General features: G+C 42.9%; 2 protein-coding genes across 2 annotated transcripts in view; both read left to right on the top strand.

Annotated features, from left to right (window-relative positions):
* rbm27 (RNA binding motif protein 27) overlaps positions 1-11,179 on the top strand; it is a gene marked incomplete in the record, with an annotated part of 14,988 nt that extends 3,809 nt beyond the window's left edge. The window contains 14 exon segments of the mRNA XM_062406269.1: positions 1,129-1,323; positions 1,809-1,967; positions 2,073-2,226; positions 2,979-3,132; positions 3,384-3,617; positions 3,709-3,840; positions 4,039-4,152; positions 4,337-4,411; positions 4,528-4,689; positions 4,889-4,993; positions 6,655-6,882; positions 6,998-7,081; positions 7,249-7,368; positions 8,628-11,179. Coding sequence (XP_062262253.1) covers positions 1,129-1,323; positions 1,809-1,967; positions 2,073-2,226; positions 2,979-3,132; positions 3,384-3,617; positions 3,709-3,840; positions 4,039-4,152; positions 4,337-4,411; positions 4,528-4,689; positions 4,889-4,993; positions 6,655-6,882; positions 6,998-7,081; positions 7,249-7,368; positions 8,628-8,723 — 2,012 coding nt within the window.
* A 3,660-nt stretch (positions 11,180-14,839) lies between these two features.
* On the top strand, positions 14,840-17,543 carry pou4f3 (POU class 4 homeobox 3). Its single transcript, XM_062406270.1, has 2 exons — positions 14,840-14,959; positions 15,314-17,543. Exons 1-2 carry the CDS (start codon positions 14,840-14,842, stop codon positions 16,223-16,225), a joined length of 1,032 nt encoding a protein of 343 aa, XP_062262254.1. The 3' UTR covers positions 16,226-17,543.

The following is a 17,543-nucleotide window of genomic DNA, read 5'->3' on the forward strand; positions in this document are numbered from 1 at the left end:
GCTACCCGCCGCTTTGTTGCATTTGATGGTAACTTGTAGAAACTGTGTATGCTCTGCATTTTGATATGAGATGAGTAGTAGGGATTTCAAAGTAAAATACGGTTATGAAAGCAACTTGTGGTTTCTACAAAGAACTGCAGCCGGTAAAAACCTTTTTTTATTTTTCTCCTAAGAACTTGTTCTTCTATCATATTTTTCATATCTGGAAAAATACACCTGTCACTTCTGTTCATCTCTAGGCAACTACTCTTTATTTGTGTGAGACAATGCAATTATATGTGGTGGTAAAATGTCTGACAAAGAAATATTTTAAATGTAGTCCATATTTTTTCCTTGTCTTCATGAATGTGTTAATAGTTGATTTAAAGGGATCAAACAAAAACATTTGATGGAGGAAAGTAGCTTTCCATGGCACAGCGTTGCTTCTGCACCAATCTCAAAGTGTCATCCTGCCTTTTCAGTTCCACACTTTGTGAACATCTTACATTAGAAACGCTTTGTCAATGTTTTGTGGATACACTCAGCAACACAGAGAAATTAATTATACTGTAACCATGACTATAACTTAATACTGGAGTCTTCTCATTGAACATTGAGCTAATATACTAAATGTATAATAATTCTGGACAGTTTGAGCTCTGTGTGACTGTAGATAATTCCATGCACACAAGAAAAGGAAGATAACGTTGTTGTTTTCTTTTTGAAATCGATTATGATGTGTTGTTATATAATAACCAAAGACTGCTTCAGCCACAATTCCCATGCTGTTACCTTTCTATCTGGTTTTACTCTTGCTCGTTGAAGAGAAGTTGAAGACGAAAGAGATATTTCTGTCCAACATTTGTTTCTTAAAAACAAAGCTGATGGGGATTTAAACACTGCAGTCTGTGTGTTATTCTGCTTGTTGATTTGATGAGACTGGTTCTTGAAGTGTTGTTTCTCTGTGACGTGATTGGCTATAAATTAGGAGCAAAATCTATAGCCTGTTGTAAAGTGTCGTCGTATGAGTTTAGTTCCTTCCGCCTTCCCTTCAGTATTAAAGCAACCAGTGCAATAGTGCAAAGCAGAGACTCACTGACATACCTGCGATACTCCTGAGACATTAGCTTGGGCTTGTGTCTCCCTCAGGACCCCCACTGATAGCAACCAGTGGGATCGATCCTCCCAACCACCAATCGGCAATCGCTCCTTCTCCTCCTGGTGGACCGCCTGGTGTGGGACGGCCACCAACTCTTCCTCCTCCTCCTCCTCCTCAACAACAACCTCCTCCTCCTCCTTCGTCCTCGTCTGTGTCCCTTCATCCCCAATATGTCCAGTCTGAATGTAAGCAGCAATGCTCTTCCTGTTCAGATTGGGACTGTGTGCTTGGACGTGGACATTGCTGTTGCTTTTCATTTGGAGTTCACCCTTTTATTGATAATTCATATACCTTAATTTTCTTGTTATATTTATCATCACAGAAGATTGAGTTATAATGGCATGGCAGATTTTAGCAACTTTTTCCGGACTCTGAGGTCTGACTTTGACTTTCTGTGCTCGTGTTTTCTATCATTTGAAGCTGGTCTGTGTGTGTGTGTGGTGCTCGGGGCTGTGTGATTTCCATGGGTTGCTATCTCATGCAGTAACAGCTGTTGACCAGAGGGTAGCACTGTTTATTTACCTAAGAGACTATTTGACTTTGTTGAATGCAAGAATTAATCCCTGATAACCACTGTCTATTTATTTAACCTCCATGTTTTTACTGTGTTATTTAATTGTATGTTTTGTATTATAACTAACAATGCGTGTGTTCCTTTTTTCCATCTTAGATAACTATGATCCGGAGGGCTACAACCCAGAATCCCCAGCCCTGACTACATCAGGTCGTAACCAGTACCGTCAGTTCATTCCCCGAGTGCAGACCCAGCGCTCCAACCTCATCGGCCTCACCTCCAACGAAGGACAAGGACAAGGACAAGGATCCAGAGGTAGCAAGCATTCTCTTCTCGGCACACAAAGTTTTGAAATATTGGACGAATGCTTGTGTGATTAAAATACACAAGATTTATATTTCCTTTCTGAACATCTTCCAGCTGCAAACATAGTGATTCAGACAGAGCCAGTCCCTGCAGCCAGTGCTCCTGGAAGTAACGTGCCCCGTTTCAACGCCGAGCTGGACAACAGGAAGAGAACCATGGGACATAGTGTAGCTGAAGGACCAGCAGTTAAAAAACCCTGGATGGACAAGTAAGGATTCTGTGACACACACACTTGAAGAGTTCCCTGCTGAATAGGAAATACAAATTTGACCATGGGAAAAGATCATGAAGAAATAGGTGTAGGATTCCATATAATCTCTACGGCTTGCCCTGATCTTTGGTTATGTGTCAGTGTCCTCTGGCGTAACATCTCCTCTGCAGAGCATGTGCTGCAGCAGAACAAGCAGGCATGGGAGGAATAGATTGAGCGGAGGCTGTCCCCTAGTTAATTATGCAGCGATTGTGTAGTTATCTCAGATAGATAAAAAACAGATTGATATTTGAAATTATATTTGCACTTTATTCCTATATGTGTCAGCAGTACCTTAATGACCTGGATACTTCAATGTGACCGTTGACACTTGATACCCTCACTGAACACATTCTCGTTTTGTGAAGTAATCTGAAGAAACTAGATGGCCTCTTGAAATTTGATCAATCAAATTGACGCCTTGCCCCATTTCCCCGTTGCTGCTGAGAGCCAAGTGACTCATAGGTCAGCAGCAGATCTTTTGTCTCAGTTGTGCAACAGGTGTGCACTTAACGTCCCGTGGGTCTAGGATGCATTTTAAATGTTAAGCGGAATGACACGTAGTCCTTTATTCACGCTGACCTGTCATAGGGCTTGTAGGAACTCATTATAAAGTCTAGAACCTCCAGGACTATCATCAATAGTTATTAGTGATGTCGTCTTTTTCTAGTATTTCCCCCTGAAAAAAACCATTTTGCTCTCCGTTTCAGGACAAACTTTAACAACCAACATAAGAACAGCTTTCCTAAGAGGAATCACTATGTGAACACAAAGCTGGAGGTTCGAAAGATCCCTCGAGACCTCAACAATATCACCAAGCTTAACGAGCACTTCAGCAAGTTTGGAACCATCGTCAATATACAGGTAAAGTGCATCACTGTCTCTTCTGTAATGAATAAACCTGCAAACGGCTGCTGTTTTCATGTAGAAGTATTGGAATCTATGCATATTTAGGATGCATTATAGAAATATGAACAAGGATTCAAACTATTAGCTGGACTAAGTGTTGCAATTTAAGCCTCTTGAAACGGCAACAAGTACACAAAATTCAGCTCAGACACAATGAGTTTTGTCAGTTACACGCACTAACCCTGGATGTGACACTCTCACTGCAGGTTGTGTTTGGTGGAGACCCGGAGGCAGCGTTGATTCAGTACACAATGAATGAAGAGGCCAGGCGGGCCATATCCAGCATCGAGGCGGTCCTCAACAACCGCTTCATCCGTGTGTACTGGCACCGCGAGCCCGGCACCAACCCCACAGGGCTTCAGCAGCCGGAGCAGAGCTCAGGGAGCCAGCTGCCTGGTTTGACCCCCAGCCAGGGGCCGCAGCACAGCAACATGCATAAGGTCAGTAAAGAGAGCTCAGACATATTGAAGCCCTTGGTCTTTTTATTTCTTCAGCCCTTCATCCAATTTAAATGTTATCGTTTATCTGCAGGGAATAAAACAGCACTGTCCAGCCGCCTATGTGTTGAACAAGACTGTACCAAAGCACCGCCTGCCAGCAGCGGCTGGGGCCACCGGTGGAACCAGGCCAGACCACCTGAACCCAAACACAGAAGCCGCCTATGTACGTTTTAGTCCTTATACCCGAGTGTGTGTCTGTGTGTGTGATTGTGTCAGGTGATGCCAGACCTTGGGCAGATGTTGTGTAAACTGGTTGTTTGTGTTAAACAGTGTATTCTTGTTTTTTCACTATGTATACCAATGTCTCTCATCTTGTTCTGATGATCTAAAAGTGTCGCTCCCTCTCTGTGTTGCCACTTAGATGGCGAACCCCCAGAAGAACCCCTACACTTCCACAGCCCTCAAGTCGTCCTCAAAGAGCTTTGGGAGAACGGGAAAAGCACTAGAGGCACAGGAAGTCCTCAAGAAGAAACAGGCATGTCACTTAATGTTTTACTACATATTTTGACTGCTACAAGAATAGAACACTGAGGATAAGTCATTTGTTTTTCTCTGGGGCAACTAGTGAGAAGTGGGCTGCCACTGACAGAAAATGATAACAATAGCTGTGTATTTTCACCTCTGTGAATATGTTCTTACTGGCTTTTTTCTTCATTTAGGAGGCATTAAAACTACAGCAGGACATGAGGAAGAAGAAGCAGGAGATGTTACAGACACGGATCGAGTGTCAGAAGGTAGGACTGGCCCCAGCCGCCCATTTATCTGTGCACTTCCTACCGCTTTCCTCCTCTTTTCCCGACCCTGACCTTTACCCCTCCCTTCGTCTCACTGCTCGTTCCTCCTCCTCCAGACCCTGATAAACCGTCTGGAGAAGAACCGAGGGATGAAACCCGAGGAAAGAGCCAACATCATGAAGACCTTGAAGGAGATGACGGACAAGATCACGCAGCTGCAGAATGAGTTGAATCCTTACTCCAAATCCAACCACAGTCAGTCCAAGACCAAGACTGATGTAAGTTTAGCCCAGAAACACGATGGAGTGAATCCTCCATTTGCAGCAGCGATACTACATGTTTAACTGTTGTTGTTCATTGAATCCTCTGGTTAGTTGATCTGATCATTTCCCACCAACTTGTGTTTGCTGCTGCTTCTGTGGGTGTACTTTGAAAGTTGTCATCACTCTATATTTGTATTAAATTTTTCTCGACCAGGCCCAGAAGGAACTGCTGGATGCAGAGCTGGACATTCACAAGAAGATGAGCTCCGGAGAGGACACGACAGACCTCAAGAGAAAACTGGGGCTGTTACAAGTGGAGGTAATACAGACGCACATATGCTACACCACCACAGAGAAGATCTGAAGAGATAGCATTCCCCTACCGTCAGTCTGCATCATCAGCCATTTCCTAGAGTGCTGACGTTGTACCACAAAATGCCTCAGAGGAAGTCGGGCGGTGCAAACGGATGATAAACAAAACCTGAAAAATGAAAAGAGAAACTACTGCATGACAATGCTTCAATCCACAGGGCACAGGAGGTCACTGAATGGTTTAAGAATAAAAATAATGAAATCATATGCTATTGAGCTGAAGAGTTTTATAAATACAAGGGTACTGAAAGTCAATTTGGTGGCATTAAAACTAAGATAAGATAAAAGTGTTGATAGACGTTAAACTTTCAGGGATGTTGAGTTATTTCTGCTTTGGAGGTTATGTTCTCACCCCTGTCTTTGTTGTTTGGTTTGTTTATTTGTAAGCAATATTACACAAACATCTAACCAGATTTCCACTAATATTGGGTAACGGCATTTTATTACAGATTTATTCTGGCTCACAATATATAAGGAACAAATTTGTGTGAAATTTGGGGCAGCTGGATTGTATTTAAGGAAATTGCTGGGCCTTGGAGGAGGCATGTGCTCTCTCCCGAGAGTAAGTGTAAGCTGCATTAAATCATAAAGGTATTTATGTATGTTACAAGTTTATTAATAATTATGAGCATTATGCAGTCAAACAGCTTTTATCAGCTTGAATTCCAGTTCAGCATCTATTTATATGAAGGGAGGTGGAAATCCCCCGATGCGTTTTTTCACATTTATTATGACGTATGCAACTAATTAGGAATCTGTTTGCTGAGCTTGCTAATCAGGAAAACAAATGTAATTTTGCTTTCCTAGTCCTAAGTGGCATCTTTGGGTGTTAGTCACTTCAGGCTTGGCCTTCATCTCCTCCAGCCTCTAAACAAGCAGCACATACAAGCTCAGACGAGATCGGTTGTCCGTGTCACAAGTTCAGCCTTACACGAGCAGAGCTTTTGTTAGCAACACCCTGCAAAGCATGTTTCTTTTTCCCCCCTCTACCCCCGCGGGTCCTAAATTAGCTTGTTGTTAAAAAATGCATATCCCCCAGTCCATCCAAAGCCAACCCTCCTTCTGCACATTAAACCGCAGCCACTTAAGCAAGCCCAGAGGAGCAGGCGCTAACGAAGCCAAATCAGACACGAGTCCTACACTGATGGAGCCTCGTCTCATTAAAGTTTGAGCCGCTGGTGCTCGTAGGATGACAATTAGTCGGGAGAAATGAGGGAGGGACACATGTAAGAGAGTGGTTGTGAGGTTGTGGAGTGGTTCAGAAGTGAGGAGATGTCACTTTAAAAATGGAGTGAGAACTAATGGTAAAGGGCAGAGACTGACACTGGAGGAGACCAGAGTCAAGCGTGTTGGGAGTATTTGATCACCGAAGATACATGTGCAATATTCTGCCTGTGCTGTGTGGGGTTTTTAATTGTGATTTATATCAGGATTTGATTTGCCCATGTTTATTTTTTATTAAACACTCGACAAATAATCTTACAGTATATAGCTTGGATCTTCAGTTCATGGGAGGAAATGAAGACGTATTGTCCATCTTTATATTCAGAATTGTATACAAAATGTTTATCTGAATACAATTAAACCGTCCTGTTTGTCTTCCTATAGGCGACGCGGCTGGGCCTGATCCGGCCTCCCACAGGTCGAGGTCGGGGTCGAGGGAAGATGGCCCATGAGCCTGGCCCGATGCACATGGGCCGGGGGAGGGGCCGGAGCCGGGAGATGATGGCTCGCGGCGGGGCCGTGAACCGTATGTCGGTCGACCACCGACCCAGAGCCCTGGCTATTTTGGGGGTCACTCAGCAGGAGAAGGAGGAGCTGATGCCGCACTTTGTGGTGAGTCACTATCTGTGTTATTTAAAGAGTCCGAGCAGTAGGTGTCGCAGTAACTGATAAACTGTTTTTGAATATTACAAGTGCTGAAATTCTTTTTGCTTTGTTTTAATCGTAGAAATACGGGGAGATTGAGGATTTCCGTGACCAAGATGCTAACAGTGTCGTCATGACCTTCAAAACACGAAGCGAAGCAGAGAATGTAAGTCACATGACTCGAAATCCGATAAGTCTGTTTCTACCCTTTTTCTCTTACTGTTCCTTGTAATCCTCTCTGATTACTTTTGTGGTAAAATAAAGAAAATGATTTTTTTTTTTGGTTTTATTGATGAGTGAAACTTGCTATTTCCCCCCCGTTTTGTTTTCTAGGCAGCGAACCAGGGAGCTAAGTTCAAAGGTCGAGTGCTGCAGATTTCCTGGTACAAACCCAAGACCCCCTCTGTAAACACGGAGCCAGAGGAGGAAGAGGCTAAAGACGAGGACAATAAGGTACAAACCCAAACTGTAGATTTGTGATGATTTAGTAAAGTGCAGCCTGAGAGAAACCAGGAAGGAAGTCCATGTACAGTCCACCCTGAGATTGTAAGTGCGGAAACTTTTGGAAGTTTTACTTATATTCCCAGATTTTACTTGTACATTTTATTCTAGTGCTTCTAAATTTTTCACTGCTGCTCCCAATGGAAAAATCAGGGCGAGCCTCTAAGAGCATCTCAGCCCGTTGAGTAAAACTGCATTACTGTCAGATGAAATCCTCATACTGTATTTTCATGTTTTGAGTTGCGTTCATGAGGTTGGGGGTCTTCCTTGTGTGCAAGTTAAGTTTCCACATCCCCTCACTCGGCATTTCCTAACTTTTCCAATTCCTATGATAAATCACTGAACACATGTTTTAATGCAAGGGGAGAAATTCCCTCGGAGACGCTCGAGGCCCATCTCATTTCATTCCAACTTGTTCCGGAGTGTGAGGTGCATCGTTTATTAAATATCTCCCAGAAACCCTCAGTATGATGCTGCCAATATGGCTTCCTTTTTATGCTCCACACTTTATTAGACATACCTTTTCAATCTAATGCGACAAATCCTTCCTTTGGAAAGCTTCTAATGCCCTTCTTTGTTTTTATATTGCAGTTTGTCTGTTTATTAGCAGGATTATAAAAAAATCTACTGAACTGAAACTTGGTGGGACAGGGAAGAACTGATTTCTCATGCAAATATGTAGACTGCTAATATCTATCAGATCTCGATAATGACCAAGATTTTGCAAATCATTAAGTATTTCTAAGAGGTAGATCTTTATTCAGTTACTGTACGATAACAAATATTCCTTTCAACTATGTCAGAAAGTTGTCTCTGTTTTAATGTGAGCAGTTTGCAGAAGGTTTCTTTGTACATGTTATACGTACCTGATCTCAATACATGTATTTTCAACGTGGTGATGAAGTGGTCAATTGGCCGTGGCGGAGGTGTGTGCTCTCTGATCTGAAATGCAACAGAACTCAAGAACGTCATAAATAATGCAACTTCAAGAACGTCACACAGTAACAAACGCACAACTGTGGTTTCTATGGGACTAGCCTGGGTTTGTCATGTTGCACAGTGGCACACAGGGCCACAATTGCACAGCTATACAAGGTTGATGTGTCTGTGTGATGATATTGACAGTGTGTGTTCGTCAGTGTTTTTCTGATGGGAGAAATGTATCAAACTAACCACCATGATGTGGTTTTGTTTGTTTTAAATTCAAACAGAAGGAAGTTGGCTCTTATATGCCTGGTGAGGAAGAGGAGGAGGAGGAAGACGACGACGAAGAAGACGAGTATGAAAGCCGATCATGGAGGCGGTGAAGGCTACCTGATTCGCCCGTCACCTGCTCCTCAGTGAAATCAGTACTTACCCTGACATGAACATAAAATCGATTCAACGGAACTCACATTTTTTTATTTCCTTTCCAGTATTTTCAAACTAAGTCATTTTAAACTCTTATCGAAGTAAAAAAAACATCTTTACTTTATTGTACATCGCAAGAAGTTTAGGGGGGTCGACGTGTTTTGTATCCCTCGACTAAACAATTATTTAAAACATCTCACTTTTGCTGAGAAAGATAAATGTTAAGTTGTTCTTATAGATAGAAAAAGAAACCTATGTAAGTTGGAGTGTGCTTACCAGATGATTAATATCAGTAATGCACAACATTTGTGTCTACTGTGAATAGGTATTTTTATACATACTGTATTTAAGCTCTTTTCTCACCAGTTTTTTGAAAGACCTTGTCCTCGGTTCAGGGACAGCCATTCCATCACCAACAGAACGTTCTCTGTCGCTGCCGGAGAGAAACTTATTTATTTTCCCACTGGGCCGTACCTATATTGGCACAGTTTGGTATGGTTCCTCACATTTCTTTGACAGTGGCCTCTGTGTGCTGGCATGAACCCAGTCTAGTTGGTGCATGTTGTATTCCTAAACAAGCGGAGCCACTCCCCTCCCAGCACCCAAAGGTGCTGATGCTGTACCACGACCACATTCGAGCCAGTGCAGGTACAGACGGATTCCAGTGCAATAGAAAAGAACAACAACGATGTTTACAAATTACCACGTCCATGCACGTCACAGACAGGTTCTCCCCCCTTGTGTGTTTTTTGTCCTTCACTCAATGTCCGGTGCCACTCTTGTGTAAATACAAACACCATCAACTGGTGTTCTACATTTTCTAAGAGTCTCCAACATTTTCCACTTGTTCTACCCTGTCAAACAAAGGCCCTGACAGGACAAGGACCAGATCACCCATTTAAAAATTCTACATAAAATGTGAGATCCATAGACAGGTGACTGAATGTAATACTGAACAGTTGATTTTTTATATATATATATAAATATATATATTTAGTTTCTTTGCCTTAAACAATCAGCAGATGGCTGAATTTTTACAAGATTTGTGATTTACTTTTGTAAATTTTGTAAATGCTTGTGAGAGAAACTACAGTGTTTTGTTTTGAGTTTAGTTTTTTCTCTCATGTCATTTGAAACGAATGACCAGGCTGTTTTCAGGTAGAGCAGGTCGAACCAGAGAGGCAGGAGTTCTGCATTCGTGAGCACAAAGCCACGCCGTCGTTTCTCTGAAGTTTGTCATATTGTTTAAAGAAACATTCAGAGCTGCTCTGATCTGTGGGAATCACTCTGTAGAAAGCCACCATAGGAAAAGGACGGATGTGGTGTCCTGCATGCACCTCCCACTGCTAGGTGTCCATTAGTGCAGCTTTGTCTACAGCTGACTATGGTCACACAGTGCTCTAAACCCACAACCACAGTGTGCACCTTTCATGTCAACAGAACTAGTTTAACCTTTAACACAGACTGTGCGTTAGAACCCTCAGGGTGGGAGGAACGAGAATCAATTAATTGTGTGTAAATGTGCTCAATGCAAGATAACACTTTATTTTTTCTTTCTTTTGCTGCTCCCCTCAAACAACTAACAACGTTTACACGCAGCCTCACGAAGTGTCGTCAGACGTATGCTTATCATAACTCGAGTAAGCTGATCATATCCCGGGGACCTAACCAGTCGGAGGGCAACAGTCATGCAGGCAGGAATCTGTGTGTGAAGTATTTCCCCTGCATGTGAACACAGTGAATCCTTTTCCTCCCATCTACTGTGACGGTAGCGTTTTCTTTTTTGGGATTTCATATGTCACTGTTGCTCCGAGGCCTCTTGCCATCGGCGTCACTGTCCCAGTCGAACGTTTTGAGTTCACCGTCACTGTCAGGATGAGGTGTTTAGGTTGGCGATGAAAAGCTGAAACTTTTCCCTTCGCACTCCATACTTTCTTATGATTTGCTCGTGGCAGTTTTAGAGGACAAACCGATACTGGCAGGGTTCTCGCTTGTGTTAGTGATGACGCAGAGATGGTCTCTCTCTCCCCCACTTTTTTGTACTATCTCCTGTATGCTACTATCACACTAGTGTAAAAACAAATGTAAAATGTTTATTGGATAATAGTTTTGGATTTGTAACTGTTTATATTTGCAGGGTGTGGATGTATTTTCTTCATGTATTTTGTTTGTAAAAATGGATTTCTAATTTACAAGCATGTTTGCTTTTGCCAATAAAGATGGAGGAATGGGGTGCTTAGAAGAAGATACAAAAAAAGAAAGAAAAGTGAAAAAAAAAAAACAATAGTTGCAATTGGATCTTGGAGGGAAAAAAATGACATTTTGAGTTGAAAGAAAACTGACCAAAAAAAGAAGTCGACATTGGCAAAGAAAAAAAATCAAACAAAAGCATTCCTGAAAATATGAACTGAAACTCTTGTGTGGTGTTGTTTCTTCATATCAAGCATTATTTATATTAATGTGTTAGATGTCAGAAGGGGAGGAAGGAATACTGCAGGAGTACTACCCTGTCAGTCACCAGTATCTGCTTAAATATACATGTATGGGTACAAATACACATCAGAGTTACATTATGACAGATCTTTAAAACTAAACACAAAGCTACATTAGTTTGTTAAAAATCCCACTGGTGCACTTTCATTATTATATGTTGAATGGAAATCAAGTTCCTGATGTGTAGTAAAACACAGGACCAATGACAAGGCAGAGGCCACTGAGTTAGAGACTAGCAACATAAAAGCCTTGCGTCTTATTTGTTATCTAATAAATTCATTACTTTAAATAAAATAAAACTTCTTATGGCCTAAAGGGAAGCTGTGCTGAATTTATGATTAGTTGTTAAAGCTTACCAGGGGTTAATTTCAGGTCGTGTTTTTATGAACTCTTAGTTGTCAATTAGAAACATGTCCTTAATAAAATATCCAGCAATAAGGCAATTAAGGTTATAAAATGTAATATTCAATATTGAAAGCCAGTCATATTTAATGTTTTTGACATTAAACAGACTAAGGTTTTTAATCAGGTTGTAGAATCAGATTATACATTTGGAGCTTGATCACATGTGATGTGATGTCTGGCTGAATCTAAGTGGATAGTCCTTATTAATCAATACCTCCCATTGTCTCTAATTGTGACTCATGGACGCACTTAAACCCGCGTGGCCCAGAACTGATCCCACCACATCAGAATGTGACCTCTGACTCATTTTAATTAAAGCACCCAGTGAATATGACATATTAAAAAACCACTGAATAAAACATGAGCATTTCTTACTTTAGGAAGTGAAGTGAAAACACTCCGAGTCAGTTTGGTTTAATGCAAGAGCTTTTGGCTCTTCCCCCGGGGAAGGGATTTCAAACTGGGGCCTGAGCAGCGCTCCGCTCCTGGCAGATCCCGGCAGAGCACGGTAACTGAGGTGAAGAACCAGCTCTGGTAGAAGGGCGGCTCTATGGAAGCCAAGTCCCGCCAAATGAATACAATTGTAAAAATTTCAAATAAAATAGACATCAATATTTGTAGATTTGTTTATATGTAGGAATCCTTTGACCAAAACCAAAAAGTAATTTTTCAATTGATTTTCTAAATTATTGTAAAATTACATTTTAAAACTGACAAGTCACAATAAAAAGTAGAAAGCAAGTTATAAATGGTAAATGGTTTTGTATTTATAAAGACCTTTTCTAGTCTTGATGACCACTCAAAGCGCTTTACAGTACAGTTTTACATTCACACACACATTCTTACAGTGCATCTATTATATATAAATATATATATATATATATTTGCAGCACTTTGTTATTCTATGTGGGGAGATCCGGGGCTTAGCATCTTGCCCAAAGACACTGGTGCAGCTGTGGGCTGCACCAGTGTCATCCTCCAACCTTCAGGTTGGAGGATGCCCACTCTACCCCTAAGCCACAGCCGCCCAGTTTAGAGTTTTACTTTTTATGCTTTCCTTGCTTTTAAAAAGTGACTTTATTTTTTTCTTGGGGCTCATTAGTTAAACAACTTTTCAATTTGGGCATTTTCACATTTTATATGCGAAATATGTTGAAGACATACATACAGTTGTGGATAAATTAATGAATAAACTTCTTCACTGTGGCCACATTATATCCAGTTATTCTCCATATTTTCTGAACTAATCAATTGAAACTAAACGTTGTTGCTTCAATAAAATCATGTGGGCAGAAATGAAATATAAGACATAGAAACATGAGCAAAGCACATATCTTCCAGTCAGACTTTACAGGGAAGAAGTTTTTACTGAACCAGGAAGGGATGAGTGTTGTGACAGTAGAAGGTCGCCCGGTGGAGTGGAGCTGCAGATGTTTATATGCAGCCCAGACGAGGGGTAAAATGTGGGGTGATATGTGAGCACTCTTCATAAAACATGTCGGATGCAATCTTCAGAATATGAAATGCACTGAGATGACAGAGTTGTAAACAATGACCATTCAATTATGAATAGTGGCAGCTATATAACAGCTATTAAGAAGGAAAAAAAGGGGAGGGTGAGAAAAGGGACTTCATGCTTTATTCAGACTTTAACATCTTAGAAATTCAGCGGGATACATCGGCACAGCTTCCTGAGAGCTTCTCACACGTGTCCTGTCCTGTTTTCTATAGGACACTCACATTCCTGTCTCAACACAAAGGTTTTATTTTTTGATCTCACATTTACATTAGCCAGCTAGAATATCATTGTAAACCAAAATGTCCATTCTGTGGTTCAGGATATCAACAAAACGTTTAATATATTTTCAAAAGGTCTCCGGTCCTCATTGATACGTGTTGACTTGACAATCAAGTCCATAGATCTGTGTTTCTTCTCCACTATCCCCAGGCAGGTATCCGGCCTGCAACAGGTTTGCACGGTGAGAAAAAAGTCCTCGGCAGTTTTAATCTGTGTAATGAATAAGAAAATGCCAGTGTGGTAATGGATGCCTGCCACCGTGCTGCTAAATTATTCAGAGTCTGGGGAACCAGAGAGGAGGCCGGCGGGATCGGATGGACCCGCGGTGTCATCAGTCCACCTCTGCCGACTGGCTCCTCTTTCGGCCCCGTCCAGCGCGGCTTCTCGGGCTTGAAGCAGGCGGCCACACGAGAAGGCTGTCAAGCAGCCGAATGGGATGGGCGGGGACGAGGACGGCTGCTGGGAAACCTGACAGGACACAGATACAAACCAGAATCGTAGAGAGTCCCAACTATTGTTCGGCCACTTCAGGCTTCTGTGTGAGCCACTGAGTTTCAGCACCATGGACAGAGGACAAGGGATCTGTCCATGGTGCTGAAACACTGGGAACTCGAGTGAAGGAGTCCATGTCCTTTTTCACGGTCCTGACCAAACTCCTGTTGCTGTTCGAACAAATGTGTGTCTGGCAGAACAAAGACCTGTAGTTGATTTCTTTAACGCACTCTGAACTGCAGGGAAGATGTGAATCATCCTGAACAGACAAAATAGTTAAAATCACTGTTTTCGAAGGAGATGATGTTGAAAACAAATGCTGATGTAACATTTTCAATTGATTTGTATTTGCACGGCACCAAATCACAACATGATTCATGTTGATAAATGGAAGAATAATAAAGACTAATATTCAGATTATTGTCGGAAGTGAGCGATCTTGCTTATGACGTTTGTGCAGGCCGCAAAAAAATATGAAACTTTTGGGAAAGTAAGAATTTCTTAAGATTTTCTTAACGAATTCATGAATTAGAAATATTTGATTAGATTATAGGTATTTTTCAGTATGGTCCCAGTTTGGGATCAATAAAGTTCCGCCTGTCCATCCATCTCTACCTGTCTGTCTATCCATCTTGGGTTGGATTCCTTTGACGCTTGCGCATAGAGGCCAACACTCAGAAACTTGTAAGCTGAGCAGTGGAGCAGGTGGGAGGAGGGAGGCTGAAAGAGGAGGAGGAGGTGGTGGGATGCCGGGAGGCGCAGCTGGTGTTAACAGCTCAGTCCGGGTGACGGTGAGAGCAGAGAGGGAGCTCCGTGTCGTGTCCGATCCCCGGAGTTCATGTCAGGGCCCACACTGCTGCCGGCGCGGCGCTTGCAGGGAGGAGGATGATGACCATGAACGGCAAGCAGCATTTCTCGATGCACCCGGCCCTGCACGAGCCCAAGTATCCCGGCCTGCACGCAGGCTCGGAGGGCATGCGCAGAGTCTGTCTGCCCGCCCCGCAGGTACGTTCAGGTCGGGGAAGTGGAGGAGGGGGGGCAGAAACTATCACACTGGGAAATGTTAAAGTTGATTTGACAGGACTTTGTTCTATCCTCCATCTCTCTCCCTCTCTCTTCTGTCTGTGCCCCCCCCCCCCCACCCGTCTCCCCTCCCCTCCCCCACCTCCCCCCCATCCCATCCACGTCTGCTGCTCCACCAGTGCTCTTGCTTTCATATTAATTTTTATGACCTGCGCTTTGAGGAGGGGGTTCTCTCCTCTCCTCGGCGCTGCTTGCCTGTGGAAAATGTTTTTTAGATCCTGAGAGTTGCCTGACAGAATTCCCCACTGACTCCAGTATGCGCACTCTTGCTTGCAGCTGCAGGGCAATATATTCGGAGGCTTTGATGAGAGCCTGCTGGCACGGGCAGAGGCTCTGGCGGCTGCTGACAGCATTGTCTCTCACGGCAAGAGTCACCCGTTCAAACCAGACGTGACTTACCATACCATGAGCAGTGTCCCCTGCACCTCAGCCTCCTCTTCTTCCTCCACCACCGTGCCCATCTCCCACCACCACCACCACCACCACCTCGGACAGACCCTGGATGCCGGGGACCTCCTGGAGCACCTCTCCACCAGCCTGGCCGTGACCGGGATGGGTGCTCCGGAGCCTCCAGGGATGACGTCGGCACACCACCACCAGCACCCTCACCACCACCTGCAGACCATGGGGCAGCTGCACCAGGCGATGGCCAACATGGCCCATCCCCACTCCCTGTCAGTGCACGGCGGCATGGCGTGCATCAACGACGTGGAGTCGGATCCCAGGGAGCTGGAAGCCTTCGCCGAGCGGTTCAAGCAGAGGAGGATCAAACTCGGGGTGACCCAGGCGGACGTCGGGTCAGCGCTGGCCAACCTCAAGATCCCCGGGGTGGGGTCCTTGAGCCAGAGCACCATCTGCAGGTTCGAGTCCCTCACCTTGTCTCACAACAACATGATCGCGCTCAAGCCGGTCCTCCAGGCCTGGCTGGAGGAAGCCGAGGCTGCGCACCGGGAGAAGAGCAACAAGCCGGATCTTTTCAACGGGAACGAGAGGAAAAGGAAGCGCACCTCCATCGCCGCGCCGGAGAAGCGCTCTCTGGAGGCGTACTTTGCCATCCAGCCGCGGCCCTCCTCGGAAAAAATTGCGGCCATCGCGGAGAAGCTGGACCTGAAAAAGAACGTGGTTCGAGTGTGGTTTTGCAACCAGCGGCAGAAACAGAAACGAATGAAATACTCTGCGGTGCACTGACTTTCACATCATGAATAAAATAGCCTACTACATTTTTGATCGAGTGATTAATAATAGCCTAAGTAGCCTCACTAACAGGATTTATCAGCAGCTCCTCATCTGGGATTATCTCCACAAAAAAACTTCTGACCTGATTTTTTTTCCATTTCGTGTCACTCACTTTTCGTCGTTGCACTTTTTTCAAATCTTTTTTGTTTTTGTTTTGTTTTTGGGATGCGGGACTAATCGATGACGTGTGTTAAAGATCTGTGATCAGGGTTGATTTCAGTGTTGTGGGTCTCGTGTATCTCCGCGGACACTTTTCGGTAAAGTCACCCCCCTGACAGCTCGTCACATTCAGGGATCTTTCTTTTTTTTTATCAAGAAACCCACAAAAGTGGAGTAGAGACGCCGTTTGTTTGTAAAAAACTGATGATTTGTGAGAAAAGATGAGGAAATTGTGTTTTTATGTCGAAAAGATGATTGATTTTGTGTCGTTGGCTGAGGTTGATCCTTCACGTCACTAACTGGCTCACTATGCAGAAGTTCACCATCACATCCTCGACTGTATTTTCACCTGATTTATCTTTATTTTTTATTTGAACTCCACAAATCAAGACTCTGGTGGAATTCAACGATGAAGAGGAGTTTAAGAAAAAATATTCACACTTTTATAAAACCAACACCACAATTTTTTTGCAAACGAATCTGCTCTTTTTTCCTGAACTTTATTGTCGTCTTTTACGCACAAAAAAGAGTATTTACTGTAACTCTTTCACAAGGTTTTTCACACACTGAATCTATTTATCTTTAATTATTAAATAGAATAATAAGATGACACTGGTTTAGGCTGTATGAGGCACATCCGTGTGGCTTTTGGCTGCTGCTATATTTTAATATATTGACGTGGACATGTTTTGGAGCATTACAGGTGAGCTATGTATTTATTATATAGCCCAGAAATATATACAGTATATATAGGCCTATACATCACCTGCTTTAATTAGTATTTGTTTTCCTCACTCTTTATTTCACTTTAACAAAAAAAAATGACGTGTGAAGTTTAAACTTAATAAATGATTGGTTATTTTCTAAAAAAAATGAAAAGAAAAATATCCTCTGAAGCAGCGAGTTTGTTATTTTTGTGCAATTATGGTTTGTAAGGTTGATGTTGTAGGATGAGGCCTGTACATGTGTGTTTGCAGTTTAGATTTGAAGAAAGAAAGAGACGCACCAAAGAAAATTGTAAAGACGCTTTTATTCAAAGTGTTGCAATGTGTTTTATTTATGAATCCCCAAACCTCCGCTGGGATTAAATATGTATTGTTGTATATGTGAT

This window comes from Platichthys flesus, chromosome 15 (genome assembly GCF_949316205.1).
Source record: "Platichthys flesus chromosome 15, fPlaFle2.1, whole genome shotgun sequence".
NCBI lineage: Eukaryota > Metazoa > Chordata > Actinopteri > Pleuronectiformes > Pleuronectidae > Platichthys > Platichthys flesus.